The sequence below is a fragment of the Rhinopithecus roxellana genome, chromosome 6 (assembly GCF_007565055.1).
Source record: "Rhinopithecus roxellana isolate Shanxi Qingling chromosome 6, ASM756505v1, whole genome shotgun sequence".
Taxonomy (NCBI): domain Eukaryota; kingdom Metazoa; phylum Chordata; class Mammalia; order Primates; family Cercopithecidae; genus Rhinopithecus; species Rhinopithecus roxellana.
Window position 1 is genome coordinate 154,513,379 of NC_044554.1, and position 15,911 is coordinate 154,529,289.

Here is a 15,911-nt window from a genome sequence, read left to right on the forward strand (position 1 = left end):
GGACATAAACATGGGAACAACAGACACTGTGGACTACCAGAGTGGGGAGGGAGGGAGTGGCTGTGGGTGGAACACCTACCTATTGGGTACTGTGCTGACTACCTGGGTGACAGAATCTGTACCCCAAACCTCAGCATCATGCAATACACTTATGTAACAAACTTGCACTTGTACCGGCTGTATCTAAAATAAATGTTTTTAAAAAATTAAATAAGCTAGGACATTTTTAAAAAAGAAACTGTTAAGTAACAAAATAAGTGACTATTGTGTACCTAGCCTAGGAAGAAAAACATTGAAGTACTAGATCAAATTGTTCAAAACTGAGTTGCAATAAGTACTGCAATAAGATTTTAAAGCCTGCTGTGAGCTGCCAGCAAAGTTTAGAATGGTTCTCATCTCTGTGAAGTTTCATACAAGTGGACTTCCAATTGTAGATATATTTGATATCTCCAGAGACAGTAACATCACTGATAAATGGTGATCTTTATTTGCCACTGGAGAAAATGACTACTGCAGAAGATGCTGGGCCAGGCTTCCATAGCTACTTCATGCAATGAGAGGTACCAGTAATAGCTAAGAATTTAAAGAAGATTATCACAGTCAGGCTCTTCTGATTCTGTAATCTGTGTATTGATTTCAACTTCCATAGTGTGACCTACAAAAATTAAAAACAATTAAATAAAAAACAATTTAATCGAAAATGAGATTTAATCTGAAAAGGAAGAAGAAAACACAGACAGAATTGGAACTGTTACGTAATAAACAAGGTAGAGAGGACTAAATCTGCCAAGTAGGTGAGAGTGCAAAGAAAAAAAGCATCTTAGACTCTGAGCAAAACGCTGTTACTAAGTATAACTGCATCAGCTTGACCCAAATCCAACATTTCTTATTCACTGAAAAGAAACATATTTAAAAAGCAGCAATTTCCTTTATAAATAAACACATTCAGCCAAGGAAGCTTCTACCAAAAAGGCTTTAACCCTAAAGGTAATAAAAAGCAAGAGAAAAATTATTTCAGTACTCTCAATTTCAAACAACTTCCTAATATAAATATGTGGGCTGAACACTGCGGCTCATACCCATAATCCCAGCACTTGGGGAGGCCAAGGTGGGAGGATCACTTGAGGCCATAAGTTCAAGACCAGCCCGGGTAACATTGTGAGACCTCATCTCTACAAAATATGAAAAAATTAGCCAGGAATGGTAGCATGTGCCTATAGTTGTAGCTACTCAGGAGGCTGAGGCAGAAGGCAGTTCAAGGCTGAAGTGAGCTATAATCATGCCAAAGAATTCCAGCCTGAGCAAAAGAGCAAGACCCTGTCTCTAAAAATAAATAAACAGATAAGCTATAGTAAGTTAGTAATAATTACCTTTAAAATTCTAACAGATTATGATATTGATTTGAGTAATAACTCTCCCACATGGTATGGCTAGACTTGCATCAATTAAATGCTCTCTCTACTGCAATGTCATGAATTAATTTTGTTTGTACAGTGAGCAGGAAGAACTCATCAGGCAGTTACAAATTTGGGGGCTTATCCAGGATCCACCCTTGCAAATATCTGCCCATGGTTCATAAGCCTCCTACCAGTACAACAGACCTAGAGGTGAGCTCTGGCAACGGCTTATTTCTTCTGAGGGTCTTCTCTGGCAATGTACCTGCTGGTGAGGCACTGTCAACCCACAGGGCAGAGATCTAATCACACTGAAGAAATAGCCTAGAACCTGTCTGAAATGCCTCTTATTAAAAAATATGTTTGCCTTCATCATATACAAAGGATTAGCCCATCTGCAATGCCACCTCCTGATATGGGAAACAGCTATTCAGCTGAATTCATCTAGTCTCAGGACTAGGAACTAAAAAGATATGGGATGGTATATTTAAATTTGCTCTTTCCTGTTTATGTGAATCTGTATGTCTAACAATCTACTCATTATCCTATAGTCTGTGGTTCACTTAAGTGCCATGCTAAAACTGTGGATGAGAATATTAACGTCTTTGTCATATAAAGCTTGGAACCCCAATCAGGCACCTATGAGTACATGCAAAGCAGTTCCACTCCTCTTACCCTAGGGGCAACCCATACCCCAACTATGCCACCTGTCAGTAGGAAGAAGTTGGAGCAGTTCTCACCCTTTTCCCATCTCATAGCTTACACCTCAGGATTGAGGCATGCTGAAACTCAAAGGATGAAAGTGAAACAGCCTTTGCAAAAAGTATTGCAGTGAGAAAATTATGGCAGTCGGGGAGGCATGATCTAGCCTACAACCCTCTAGCCTCTAACCTTCAAGTTCCCTTAATTATTTCTAGGCTTAGGCTAGGCTAGCTGTGGGAGACATTTAGTTTATAGTTTAAGTAAAAATAGCCCTTCCCCAAAACTCAACTGTCTTTGTAAAGCTAGTGAGAGAATACCAGGCTAGGAGGATAGAAGAGTCTGAATTTTGCTAAGGTGTAGACAAAAACAGCCATTATTCCCGAGGTCACAAGATATGTAACTTCCCCAATACTCCTGCAGATAACATCATTATTGTAGAACCTAACAGTGGCCTTGTAAGGGATCTTTACAGGTTTTTTGCATTTCTGAAACCGTGATGGTTCCACCTGGAACCACCAGCTGCTCCCAGAAGTGATTCACCATGCACGAGGATCATTTCCCACATCCCTATGATTGCACCTTCCAAACAATTAGCAGCAAGCACCCATTGCCTAGCCACCCCTAACTCTTCCCCCAAACAACTTTTGAAAAACCCCTAACCTATGAGCCTTCAATAAGATTGATTTAAGTAGTAAGTCTTAATAATCTTCAGTGTGGTGTGACTGCCCTTGCATCAATTAAACTCTTTCTCTACTGAAATTCAGTGAATTGATTTTGTCTGTGCAACAGGCAGAAAGAACCTGTCCAGGGTTACAGTTAACTGGCCCACAATATTTTCAGCTGTCTCCGGGAAATATTTATTCAATTGTTCCTTATATAAAAAGGGAACCAATTACCTACTCAGTCATTAGGCATTAGATGTGTTTTGTTGGCAAGATACAAAATGTGGAGCTCTTCTTAGGGAATGAGAAAAAGAGGAGCATTGAAAATCCAAGTGCTGTGATTTCTCGTCACATTAAATAACAGCAAGACCCTCTAATGAAATGATGAGCATCCTCACATGGCCTTGTAAAGTGTCAGCACTGGCTTCCTCGGGCCTCTGCAGGGTAAACATACTCTTCCCTTACAGATTCGCAGTCTTTGTGGCTCATAGACACTAATCCCAGAGCCACAGTCTGTCCCCAGGTGATGACAATGGAAAGAAGGCCAACTACCACAACTACTGCAACTACATCATAGAACAGATCTTCACAGGTGGCCTGCAGTTGGATGTCACCTGCCAAGTCTGCCATGGAGTCTCCACCGCCATAGACCCCTTGTGGGACATCAGCTTAGATGTGCCTGGCTCTTCCACCCTCTTGGGGCCCATGAGGTGAGGGAGTGAGGGCAGCATGGCGAATGGCAAGAGTCACATTTTGGGCTTGCAAAAGTGAGAAGTCCACCAGCGCTCACGTGGCAAGGAAGTATCTTCCTCACAGGAAGGCTGTTGTTGATCAGGACGAAAGCAGCGCTTTTCTTTCACATGCCCAGGATAGAGCCTTGAGAAAAGATGTGGCATTAGCCTGCAGTTGGCTGCAGATGCTCTTGCTAGTTTATGGTGTTTTTTTTTTTTCTTTTTGCCAGATGACTAGATATTGGTGTTCACTAGCTTTGCATTGTGTAGGGTATCTGTAACACCAGCTACTATTCCAACATCACCCCTGTAAATGATCTGACAGCCAAAGGGCAAAACTGGAAGCTCCCTTACCTTTTGTGGTTAATAACCAAAACCTCAGTGTGAGCTAAGAGCTGAGTGCTCTCCCCATGGTCCACGGCGTTTTTTTGCAAGTGATTAAAATATAGTTGTGGTGTTCCATACTTATGATCATTTCTGAAATTATCCACTTACTGCTTCAGTTTAGATAAGTAATAAGATTTAAGATGTGATTATTATAAAATGTATTTAAATAACTGTAGCATACAGCTTACAATTGTGGTGAGGGCAGAAAACCTTTCTAAACTTTATGTTAATTGAGTCTAGTGTTTTACAATCTTTATTTTCTTTTGCATGCATTAATTAAAGTTTACTGAAGAAGAAAAAAACTCTAATAGAAATTACAATAGAATTCTTTCAGTCTACTCCTATACTTTGCATTAAATTATATGCAAGAATAAGAAAAATCTTCAGTTGAACAATTAGAATTTATTTTTATATATTAATTGTGGAAAATACTAAAGGCAATATTTGGATTTAATTGTTTATAACGGTCATCTTGCAAAAGCTATGAGAAATAGGAAGGTTCACTCACAGGTACCTAAAATAAAATGACAGGCTACTTTTGAATATAAGCATCATGATGCACACTATATGAAAATTTGGTTTTTTACTCATAATAATATTTCAGTTATTATTGACCCTTAACTCGTAGGTTGTATCTAGACCAAAAACTATAAATTAACAAAAAATATCTGCTGAGAAGTCATATCTTTGCACTTCCCTCAGTATGGTGACTCCTGAAATGGGTACATCCCTCATACATAACGTATGTGTAAAAATATATATATTTCAACCAAATGTTCTCAATAAGGTCTTTCTACCCATCATTCTCCTGTGCTCAAAATACATACCAAAACCCCAATAATTTTTAAGTATTTCAAGATATTGGCTCCTGAAGGGCATGAAGATTGTAAGTCAAAATGAGGCCCATACCCACTAGTGTGGATCTGTCTTTTTGCAACTGAACTGTCACTTAAGAGACCAGAGAGAACAGCTTTGGATTGATGTATAGACTCCTGCAAGAATTACTCTTCCAGAAGTGAAATACTTGATGTTGCCCTGCTGGCAAGATGTTTTTCCTGTTCTAAATCCTTCTAAGTAAATCTGATACAAAATGTCTGGTGACTATGAATATTCTGTCAAATTTAAGAAGACTATGTGATGGACATTGCAAAAGTCAATCTCAAAATTTTTAAATTATTTTTCAGACACAAAATAACTATAACTTGTCTTAAGTGCATAGCAATTAAAATCATATTTTTTCTCATAAAACATAAGAAAGCAACTTCTTTTTAAAATATTTGATGTTTTCAAAACACTGTTTCCATTTTTCCAAAATTCAGGCTTTAGAGTAAACATTGATGCAAATATGAACACCCTTTGTTGAGCTTCAACAATAATATTACACTCAAGCCCTTAATAGGAGAGAACAACTCCATCCTGATCAGAAACTAGGTATCACTGAAGAATTCTACTACATATGGCTTTTATTTATTGATTGATTTTTTTGAGACACAGTTTCAAGCCCACAGTTTTTGCTCAGTCACCCAGGCTGGAGTACAGTCGCATGATCTCAGCTCACTGCAACCTCCACCTCCCGGGTTCAAGGAATTCTCCCGCCTCAGCCTCCCAAGCAGCTGGGACTACATGCACACACCACCACACCCGGCTAATATTTTGTATTTCAGTAGAGATGGGGTTTCACCCTGTTGGCCAGGCTGGTCTTGAACTCCTGACCTCAGGTGATCCAACCACCTCAGCCTCCCAAACAGCTGGGATTACAGGCATGAGCCACCGCGCCCCACCCCGTATGGCCTTTAAATGCTCAATAAAATATTATGAATAAGTAGAACTGAATACACCTGATAATCTATGAAGCTTTATGGAAAGTTGTGTTTCTATACGTTTGCTGATATTTTCAATTCCTAAACATAATCTAAGATGCTAAAAAGTTCATCAGCATCTAACTTTTTATACTGATGACCTAGAAAAATTACTCACTTATACGGACCATTTCTGTCAGTTTTGATAAATTTTGTAAATTTAATGTTAAAGTATGAATGCTGTTTTTCAGTTTAAATGCAAAGTAGCCTCACTTAAAATCTAAACTGTGTAAACACATGATCATCAACAATTCTGCATCACTTGCCTTAATGAAACGGCTGAAACAAGGTGAGACCTTGTTATGATGAACAGTGTAATATCATCACAGTCTATCAGTGAATGTTCTCTAAAAGGGACTCATCAAATGCTAAAAGAAATCTTTTTGTATTCTAAAGAATAATCTATCAAGTAAACAATTTTCTTGATATCTTCATCAGCTTTTACCTTTAATTTACTAAGGATATCTTGCTAGAAATATTAAATGAAAATGATTAATAGCACTAATTATCCTTTCTTTCCAATAAAATTATATTTTAAATTACTTTCATTATTGACATTCATACTACAATGTCACTTGTAATTTTTTAATAAAATCACTTGTCATTATTTCATAGAACTTCTAGACAATTTCTTGACTAACATCCTCTTTTAAAAATGTGTTAAATTAAATCACTTACTGCAAACAGCCCACTCTTACTGCTACAGGAATGTGGGGAAGTTGGGTGGCCCACTTCAGTGTCACATCTTGATAAATATGCAACATGTTATTATGGTTTGCAATCAAAGTATTTATTGTTCCTTCAGAAACTGTAAGTTGAAGATACAGAAAAGAGACACTAAGAAAACAGTCATTTGAAACAGTATATCGCTTTTAGGAAATTGATAACACAAACTAATTCTAACACCTTGATTTTAATACATAAAGAATTTATGTAATAAAACATTATTTTGTAAGTTTAATCTACCGGTATAAAAAAGAAAGGAATCATTTTACAGTCTTGGAAGCTATAACTAGATAATCGCCAACATTTTTGCATTTCATCTAGAAAGCATGAGTTTCATTAATATGTAACACATTTAAGCTAATGATTTACTAGGCATTCACTACAGATAATTCATTCTATTAGACATTACTATTGTGCTTATAAAAGAGTCTGATGTTCTCTTGAAAGCATCTTGAACAGACACATAATGGAAAGTATTAACGTATGCTGGAGGCCAATTTTACAAGTCATTTTGTACAAAGTAAAATGACTGACGAAACCAAATGTATGCTTTATATCAAACTTCTATTCAAACTTTTAAAGTTAAAATATCCATTACATATTCAGTATTAAACTGTTTCCATATATGTTTAAAATATGTGTATGAGTGTGGCTTTTTTCCGGTGTATATCACATAGCCTTGACATACGGAATAGATAAAAGAAAATCTTTCTACACACCTGAGCAATATGGCAGAAAACAACTTGGGCTCCAGTCAAGCTTCTTCATGAACCGAATTTGTCCATTATCCTTAAGGCAAAAAAAGTTTCTCTCACCAAGAACAAAAACAGAGGATGCCGACTGATTGAAAGAGACAATACATATATCAAGGGCTTGCTCTCCAATATTTAGAGTCCAATCCACCTACAAAGCAAAACTCAAGATCAATTTAGTTGCTAACCTCAGAAAATTTCAGTTATTTTCATATCAACACAAATTAAGAAATTGCTTTACAACAAAGCAGAAATATAAAGATGGGCTAATCTCTTTCGTTTCTTTATTCTTTTTTTTTTTTTTTTTTCGCTATGACCATTTTTCTGGTATTTTACAAGAGTCTAATCAAAGTTTTGTTCCATGTCTTACCACAGAACAAAAAAATGGTATTAGCTATTCTGCAGTTCAAAATCACTAAAAAACTTACCTGCTTCCCTAAAAAACTTCCATGAAAATGATATTGTGCTTAATTTGCAAATCAAATTTAATAATCCATAAAAATTGTCATTATGATTGTACATGTGTTTTTATAGGACAACTAAAAATATATCAATATGCATATACAGAGTAGTCACCAAGCCACTAGAGAGTATAGCAGAATATTCTATACATAAGAGCTATGCCAGGATATCTCTATTGCTGGGATATGGTTAATGTTCAATAAATGCTTCTTAAAGTAATGAAAGAATGAATGTAAAATGAGTGCTTTTCAGGATTCATCTCCCATACAATATTTCTAAGTCAGGAAAATGCAAAAGAGCAAAGACATACCATTTTGAAAAATATTGGCAGACAGGCATATAGTTTCAGTTTTTCTAACTTTTACTTTAGGTTCAGGGATACATAGGAAGGTTTGTTACATAGGTAAATTCATTTCACAGAGGCTTGGTGTATAGATTGTTTTATTACTCAGGTACTGTAGTATGTGATAGTTATTTTTTCTGATCCTCTTCCTCCTCCAGCCTTTCACCCTCAGTGAAAGTAAGAACATGTGATACTGAAGTGAGAACATGTGATATTTGGTTTTCTGTTCCTGCATTAGTTTGCTAAAGATAAAGGCCTCCAGTTCCATCCATGTTTCTGCAAATGACATAATCTCATTCTTTTTTATGGCTGCATAGTATTCCATGGTGTATATGTACTACATTTTCTTTATCTAGTCTACTGTTGATGGGTATTTTGATAATTTTGAATTTGCTGAGGATTGTTTTATATCCGATTGTGTAGTTGATTTTAGAGTATGTGCCATGTGGTGATGAGAAGAATGAATATTCTGTTGTTTTGGGATGGAGAGTTTTATAGATGTCTATTAGGTCCATTTGGTCAAGTATTACGTTTAGACCTTGAATCTCTTTGTTAATTTTCTACCTCAATGATCTGTCTCATAGGGTCAGTGGGGTGTTGAAGTCTCCCACTATTATTGTGTGGCAGTCTAAATCTCTTAGTAGGTCTCTAAGAAATTGCTTTATGAATATGGATGCTTCTGCGTTGGGTGTATATATATTTAGGATAGTTAGATCTTCATGTTGAATTGAACCCTTTACTATTATGTAATGCCCTTATTTGTCTTTTTTTATCTTTGTTGGTTTAAAGTCTGTTTTGCCTGAAATTAGGATTGCAACTCCTGCTTTTTTCCATTTGCTTCAGAGAGTTTTCTTCATCTCTTTATTTTAAGCCTACATGTGTACAGCATGTGAGATGGGTCTCTTGAAGGCAGCATACCATTGTGTCTTGCTTTTTGATCCAGCTTGCCACTCTGTGTCTTTTAAATGGGGCATTTAGCCTGTTTACATTCAAGGTTAGTATTGATACGTGTGGATTTGATGCTGTCATTGTGCTGTTACCTGGTTATTATGCAGACTTGTTTATGTGGCTGCTTTATAGTGTGATTAGTTCATGTACTTAAGTGTTTTTTGTATTGGTTAGTAATGGTCTTTCTTTTCGATATTTAGTGCTTCTTTCAGGAGCTCTAGTAAGGCAGGTCTGGTGGTAACAATTTCCCTTCTCCTTTGCTTGTCTGAAAAGATTCTTGTTTTTCCTTCACATATGAAGCTTGGTTTGGCTGGATATGACATTCTTGGTTGAATACTTTTCTTCATAATGTTGAATACAGGCCTCGAATCTCTTCTGGCTTGTAAGGTTTCTGCTGAAAGGTCCACTATTAGCCTGATGGAGCTCCCTTTGGTGGTAACCTGACCTTTCTCTCTAGATGCCTGTAACATTTTTTCTTTCATTTTGACCTTACAAAATCAGATGATTATGTGTCTTGGGGATGAACTTTTTGTATAGTATCTTGCAGGGGTTCTCTGCATTTCCTGAATTTGAATATCAGTCTCTCTAGTGAGGCTGGGGAATTTTTCATGAATGATATCCTGAAAGAGGTTTTCCAACTTGCTTGCTTTCTCCTCATCTCTTTCAGGGATGCCAATGAGTCATAGAGTTGGTCTCTTTACATAATGCCAAATTTCTTGGAGGTTTTGTTCATTTCTTATCTTTTTTCTTTATTTTTTGTCTGACTGTCTTATTTCAGAAAGCCTGTCTTCAAGCTCTCAGATTCTTTCCACAGTGTGGTCTCTTCTGCCATTAATACTTGTGATTACATTATGCATTCTTGTAGTGTGTTTTATAGCTTTATCAGGTCCAGTTAAGTTCTTTTCTATACTGGCTATTTCGTCTGCCAGCTCTTGTGTCATTTTACTGTGATTCTTAGATTTCTTGGATTGGATTTTGACATTCTCCTGAATCTCAATGGTCTTCCTTTCCTATCCATATACTGAATTCTATTTCTGTCATTTTGGCCATCTCAGCCCAGTTAACAACCTTTGCTGTAGAATTAGTGTGATAATTTAGAGGAAGGAAAACACTGTGGCCTTTTGAGTTGCCAGAGCTCTTGCACTGGTTCTTTTTTATCTGTGTGCATGAGTATTCCTTTTTGTGAGGTGTAAATTGAGTACAGTCAGTAGACTTCTTTTCTGGATGTTTTCAGAGGGCTGAAGCTTTCTGCAAGGTTTTTATTTATAGCTAAATTCTTGCCTTTGGTTTCAAAGTGGGGTATGTTAGCAAGTATATTGGTCAGTAGGTAGGCTCTTTCTCACTTATGTGGCTCCTCTCTATTTTCTTTTTTTTTTTTTTTTTTTTTTTCTTTTGAGACAGAGTCATGCTCTGTTGCCAGGCTGGAGTGCAGTGGTGTGATCTCGGCTCACTGCAACCTCCGACTCCTGGGTTCAAGCGATTCTCCTGCTTCAGACTCCCAAGTAGCTGGGACTACAGGCACACACCAACACGCCCAGCTAACTTTTGTATTTTTAGTAGAGATGGGGTTTCACCATGTTGGCCAGGATGGTCTCAGTCTCCTGACCTCGTGATCCATCTGCCTCAGCCTCCCAAAGTGCTGGTCTCGATCTCCTGACCACGTGAGCCACCGCACCTGGCCTTTTTTTTTCCAATTGGAGTCTCACTCTGTTGCCCAGGCTGGAATGTGGTGGCACAATCTCGGCTCACTGCAGCAGCTGCCATCATGCTCCCTATCAATGCTCTGAAAGTGTGGGCTCTTCTCCCACTTCTGTGCTGGCTGCAGATCACAGCTTGGCACTCCCAGGCTGCACTCTGCCTCTCCGGGGAGATCTCAGGCTTTATATTCCCTCCCTAGCTTAGAGGCAGCAGAGGAATGGACCTTAGCAGTGGCTGGAACCAAGGGTCTTGTCTCCTGGTGCTTCACCCGAGAGAGATGCAGAGCTGCAATCAATCCATTAATCGGCCCAAAAAGGGAGGGCTTCACTGTGGGCCCAAGCCGGGGTCCCTGACAGGCATGTATTGTATATGAAAGTAACAGTGAATGGTTTCACAAAGAAAAATCTGCACAAAGAGGAAATAGGGGCTGCTGTGAAAGTTAGGGTATAATCAACAAACAATGGATCCAAGAAAAGATCATGAAAAGTTACACTAAAGACAAGATGAAATTTTGGCCATCAAGACATGATCTTAGGTATTCATCTACTTTAGATACTAAAATATTTGAAGAAGGTATAAAATCCAAATGGGGCTGGCCAGAAAGGCAGATATTGCCAGTATATATACAAGAACAATCTGTAGAAGGGAGACAGCCTAATGAACATAGGTAGGTGCATCAGACTATCTGAAGCTCAACTAGAATTTAACACTAAGAAATTATTTGATTACTATTTGGCTCAAGTATTGCTTACCTATATAAAATGATTCCACTGGACAAGACATGAATATCAGTCCCATGACAGTTATATTTCTCATTATATTGTAACAGGCTAGCATTCGGCTTTGTACATCAGTGTCTGTAACTCAGGCTGATGTGGGCCTCACTCTGAGAGGTGATTTATTCAAAGTGAACAGGCAAATCATGTTTCTGAGGCCACAGTCTGAGATCCAGCCAATAAATACTTCCAATTTACCAGGTACTGAATGCCACTCTCTGTGACCTCCGCTTAGGGAAATACACTACATTCTGAATTAATGAGTCTCATAAAACACAGAAATTTGCTAAGAACAATGATAAAAAAAAATTCTTCCAGTTCCAGCCAAGATGGAGTAATAGGGAAATGATTTAGCATCCCACCTAAAACAACCACAAAATGGACAAAATAAATGTAACAACAGTTTGCAAGGCACTGGACACCAGACAACAAAGCACAGCAATCCTTTAAAGACAGAAAACAAATGAGGTGAGTGGCATGATTGTTCCAGCCTTAAGAGAGTTTCTAGGCCATAGCGCAGGGAAGAAGAACCTAGGCAGAGCCCAGCAGACTCTGTGAATTGTGGAGATGGATACTCAGAGTCTGGAGAAACCACAGCAGTTGGAGTTAACAAGACAGCACACCAAATAGCTGCATACGGACAGAACTGTGGAGATCTGCAGAGAGTGCCCTCGAATACTCAGCTGAGTACTTACTGGCATATTCTTGTAAGGAAACTACACAAGGCCAGGGAAAGAACCACCCAAAAGATTAGAGACAACAGTGCCCAGCATTCACACAGGGTAAAAGATATTTCCTGTGCCTACCAGCCAGGCTGCAAAACCTCATAATTCTGAGGGAACTGGGTACAGTACTAAGAAGGATCTTGCCTGAGGAGTAAAGAATAAGTAGCCCTAAAATGAGCATTGCCCTGGTTCCACTTAACAAGCCTTGAGAACAAGCCCCCCCAAAATCAAACTGTTTCCAAGTAACTTAACTGTGTCCCAGTGATAACCTTAAGAACAGTATACACATAAAAAATGAAAAATGCATCACCAGCAAACCCACACTAAAAGAAATGTGATAGGAATTCCTTTAGTTTGAAGGAAAATGAAACCAGATGGAAAGATGGAGTTACACAAATTAAAAAGAACAACAGAAATTATACCTACGTGGGTAAATACATATTTTTCTTGTAATTTAAATCTCATTAAAATATAATCGATTATTTATGTAAAAATAATTACAATGTAATATGGGGTTCATAGCCTATGTTAAAATAAAATATAGGACATTAGCACAAAGGCTGGAAGGTAAGAAACATAAGCATAGTCCTTATATTATATATAAGGTAATATATCACCTGAAAATAGAGTGAGTTAAGCCAAAGATAAAAAATGGAAACCCTAAAGCAAACATTAAAATAACAAAACAAAGAGTTACAGCTAATAAACCAAAACAGATAAAATAGAATAAAAAAAAAAAAAAACTGGATAAAGCCAAAGAAAAGCAGAAAAAGAGGAAAAGGAAACAAAAAAACTAGACAGGCATATAGATAAATAAAACAAAATTAAATGGCAGAGTATATATCATACTGATTTTAAAAAGCAAATCCCAACCAACTACATACTGCTTGTAAATTATGCACTAGAAGCACACAGGCAGAAACAGGTTCAAAGTGAAAAGATAGGAAAAGGTATCAGAATAACACTGATCAAAAGAAAACTGGGTATTTTACCAACAGATTAAGTAGGTCTCAGAAAAAAGAAGATTATCAAACAAAAGGATAAAGGTCATTTCATAATGTAAAGGGGATGGGTTCATCATGAAACGGAACAGTCTTAAATGTTTACGTACCTAATAACAGAATTCCAAAATATCTGAAGCAAAAAATACATAAATAAATATAGACATATGCCTGGGCACAGTGGCTCATGCCTGTAACCCCAGCACTTCGGGAGGCTGAGGCGGGCGGATCACAAGGTCAGGAGATCGAGACCAGCCTGGCCAACATGGTGAAACCCCATCTCTCCTAAAAATACAAAAAATTAGCTGGACATAGTGGTATATGCCTATAGTCCCAGCTACTCAAGAAGCTGAGGCAGGAGAATCACTTGAACCCGGGAGGTGGAGGTTTCAGTGAACCGAGATCACACCACTACAGTCCAGCCTGGGCGACAGAGCGAGGCTCCGTATCATAGATAGATAGATAGATAGATAGATAGATAGATAGATAGATAGATAGATAAAGATAGATATATTTCCAAGGAGATACAGAAAAATCCACAATTACAGTCAGAGATTTCAATACCCCCCTCTCAATAACTAATAATAACTAGTAAAAAAATGAATAAGGATACAGAAGAGTTGAACAACACTATCATCCAACATAATCTAATGTTATCATACATAATCTTGACATGTATGAAACACTCTAACAACAGCAAAAAATACACATTCTTTTCAGGTGCACACTGAACATTTAACAAGGTAGATCATATTCTATGCCATAAGACAAATCTCAATGAATCTAAGAGAATTCAAGTATACAAATTATTTTTCTGAACACAAAAAAAGACTTAAATAGAAATCAATAAAAAGGTAGCTGTGAGTAACAAAGGAAGCTATTAAATGTCTTCCCACAACTATCTTATTAAAAGCATTCCATTGGATAAGTTCTGTTTCTTCTGCAATAGACTTAATACTGCTCCCATGGTATCACAGTCCTGCAAAGTGACTATCATGTAACAAAATGAAGTTTACTGTTATTTCTCACTCTATTCACCAATCGAATGGAAAAACCACTCAACTGCAATTGCCTTCAGAATACATCCTCAGTGTGAGGCATGGAGTAATCAATAAAAACTGCAAATGATAAGGAAAGGCTATTCCAGACAGAAGAAAAACCATATGCCTAGAATGAAGAAGAGCCATGGAATATTTGGAACAATGAGAGGCCCTATAAGGCTGAAGTGCAGACTACAAGAAACAAATGGAAGAACACCACTATTGAGGAGGTCAAAGGACAATTTAATCACCATTATCATATAAGTTCATCCAGACATTTTGCTATGTGCTTTATATATTACACACAATCATATATTTATATATAAGATATATAATTTATCTAATAACAACAATTATCTGATAACAACAAATTTTGAGACAGAGTCTTGCTCTGTCACCCAGGCTGGAGTACAGTGGCGCGATCTCAGCTTACTGCAACCTCTGCCCCCTGGGTTGTTCAAGCAATTCTCCTGCCTCAGCCTCCCAAGTAGCTAGAACTACAGGCATGCGCTACCATGCCCAGGTAGTTTTGTATTTTAGTGGAGACAGGGTTTCTTCATTTTGGCCAAGCTGCTCTCGAACTCCTGACCTCAGGTGATCCACCTGCCTCAGCCTGCCAAAGTGCTGGGAATTACAGGCATGAGCCACCATGCACAGCCTAATAATAACATTTTAAAATAGATATTATCATCATTTGGCAAATGAGGAAACTGAGATTTAGTAAGGCTAACAAACGTGCTGTAACTTGCTCAAAAAAAAAGTAAAGCTCTCAAGACCTGTTCGACTTCAATCTGTGCTTTAACCATTATTACTATGGTGCTTCTAAATTCTGTGCAAAATTATATCATATTTTTATTCATTGTGCTCTTTTACTTTTTACCACCAATGAAAAAAATATATATCTTCATCTGATTCTTGATTCTTTCCAAGTTACCTTCTGTTCTACCACCGTCTGAACTTCTGTACCCGAATACAGAAAATTCTGCGTAATCTTCTCCAATATTATTATGTCAGTATTCTAAATTCTATATTATTTCTCCATTCAGCTTCCTTCATGTGTATCCTCAGATTTACTTCACTGTTTCCACCATAATTTTAGTTCCTTCTATTTTTTGCCTTGCTGTCTATGGAAGTTCTCAAGATAAGGAAGAGTTCATAATCACCATCTATTCCCCAATTTACATTAAATGGAGAATTCATCATTTACAATTTTTCTTCAAACTACTTTTCAATTTATCAAACTTCACCTTTGTCTGTGAGCTAACTACCTTTGTGAGCTGTGAACTGTTATCTTTTACTTATATATTTGGTCGCGTGCCTATTAGTTACAAAATATTTAAAGAATTAATGGCCAAAACGTTTCTAAATTTTATGCAAACTAAACATTCACAGACACAAGAAGCTTAACAAATCTTAAGCTCAAAAAAAGAGAAAGAAAAGTACACATTATAATCCCTTTGCTCCAAACAAGTGATAAGAGAAAATCTGGAAAGCAGCTAGAGAAAAAAGACACTTCAAACAGTAGAATATAATCTACAAAATTTTGCCTATTAAGGAGATTTTTAAAATGTTTCCATTTTTATTTGTTAAACGTGACTCCATCTGGATATCCATGGTTCTAGTGGTACAACTCTACAATCTGTTATACTACGACCATGACCAGGCGTGTGTTTCCACTGCTCAACAACAACCAACTCAATTCTTA

At 37.3% G+C, this 15,911-nt stretch overlaps 1 protein-coding gene across 4 annotated transcripts in view; it reads right to left on the reverse strand.

The window, feature by feature from the left end:
• BBS9 (Bardet-Biedl syndrome 9) overlaps positions 1 to 15,911 on the reverse strand; it is a 617,615-nt gene that overhangs the window by 441,917 nt on the left and 159,787 nt on the right. For all 4 annotated transcript variants that reach the window (XM_030932359.1, XM_030932358.1, XM_030932357.1 and 1 more), the window contains 2 exons: positions 7,181 to 7,364; positions 6,414 to 6,543 (listed from right to left, as the gene is read on the reverse strand). In XM_030932359.1, the coding sequence (XP_030788219.1) occupies positions 6,414 to 6,543; positions 7,181 to 7,364 (314 nt within the window). The remainder of the gene's footprint in view (positions 1 to 6,413; positions 6,544 to 7,180; positions 7,365 to 15,911) is intronic.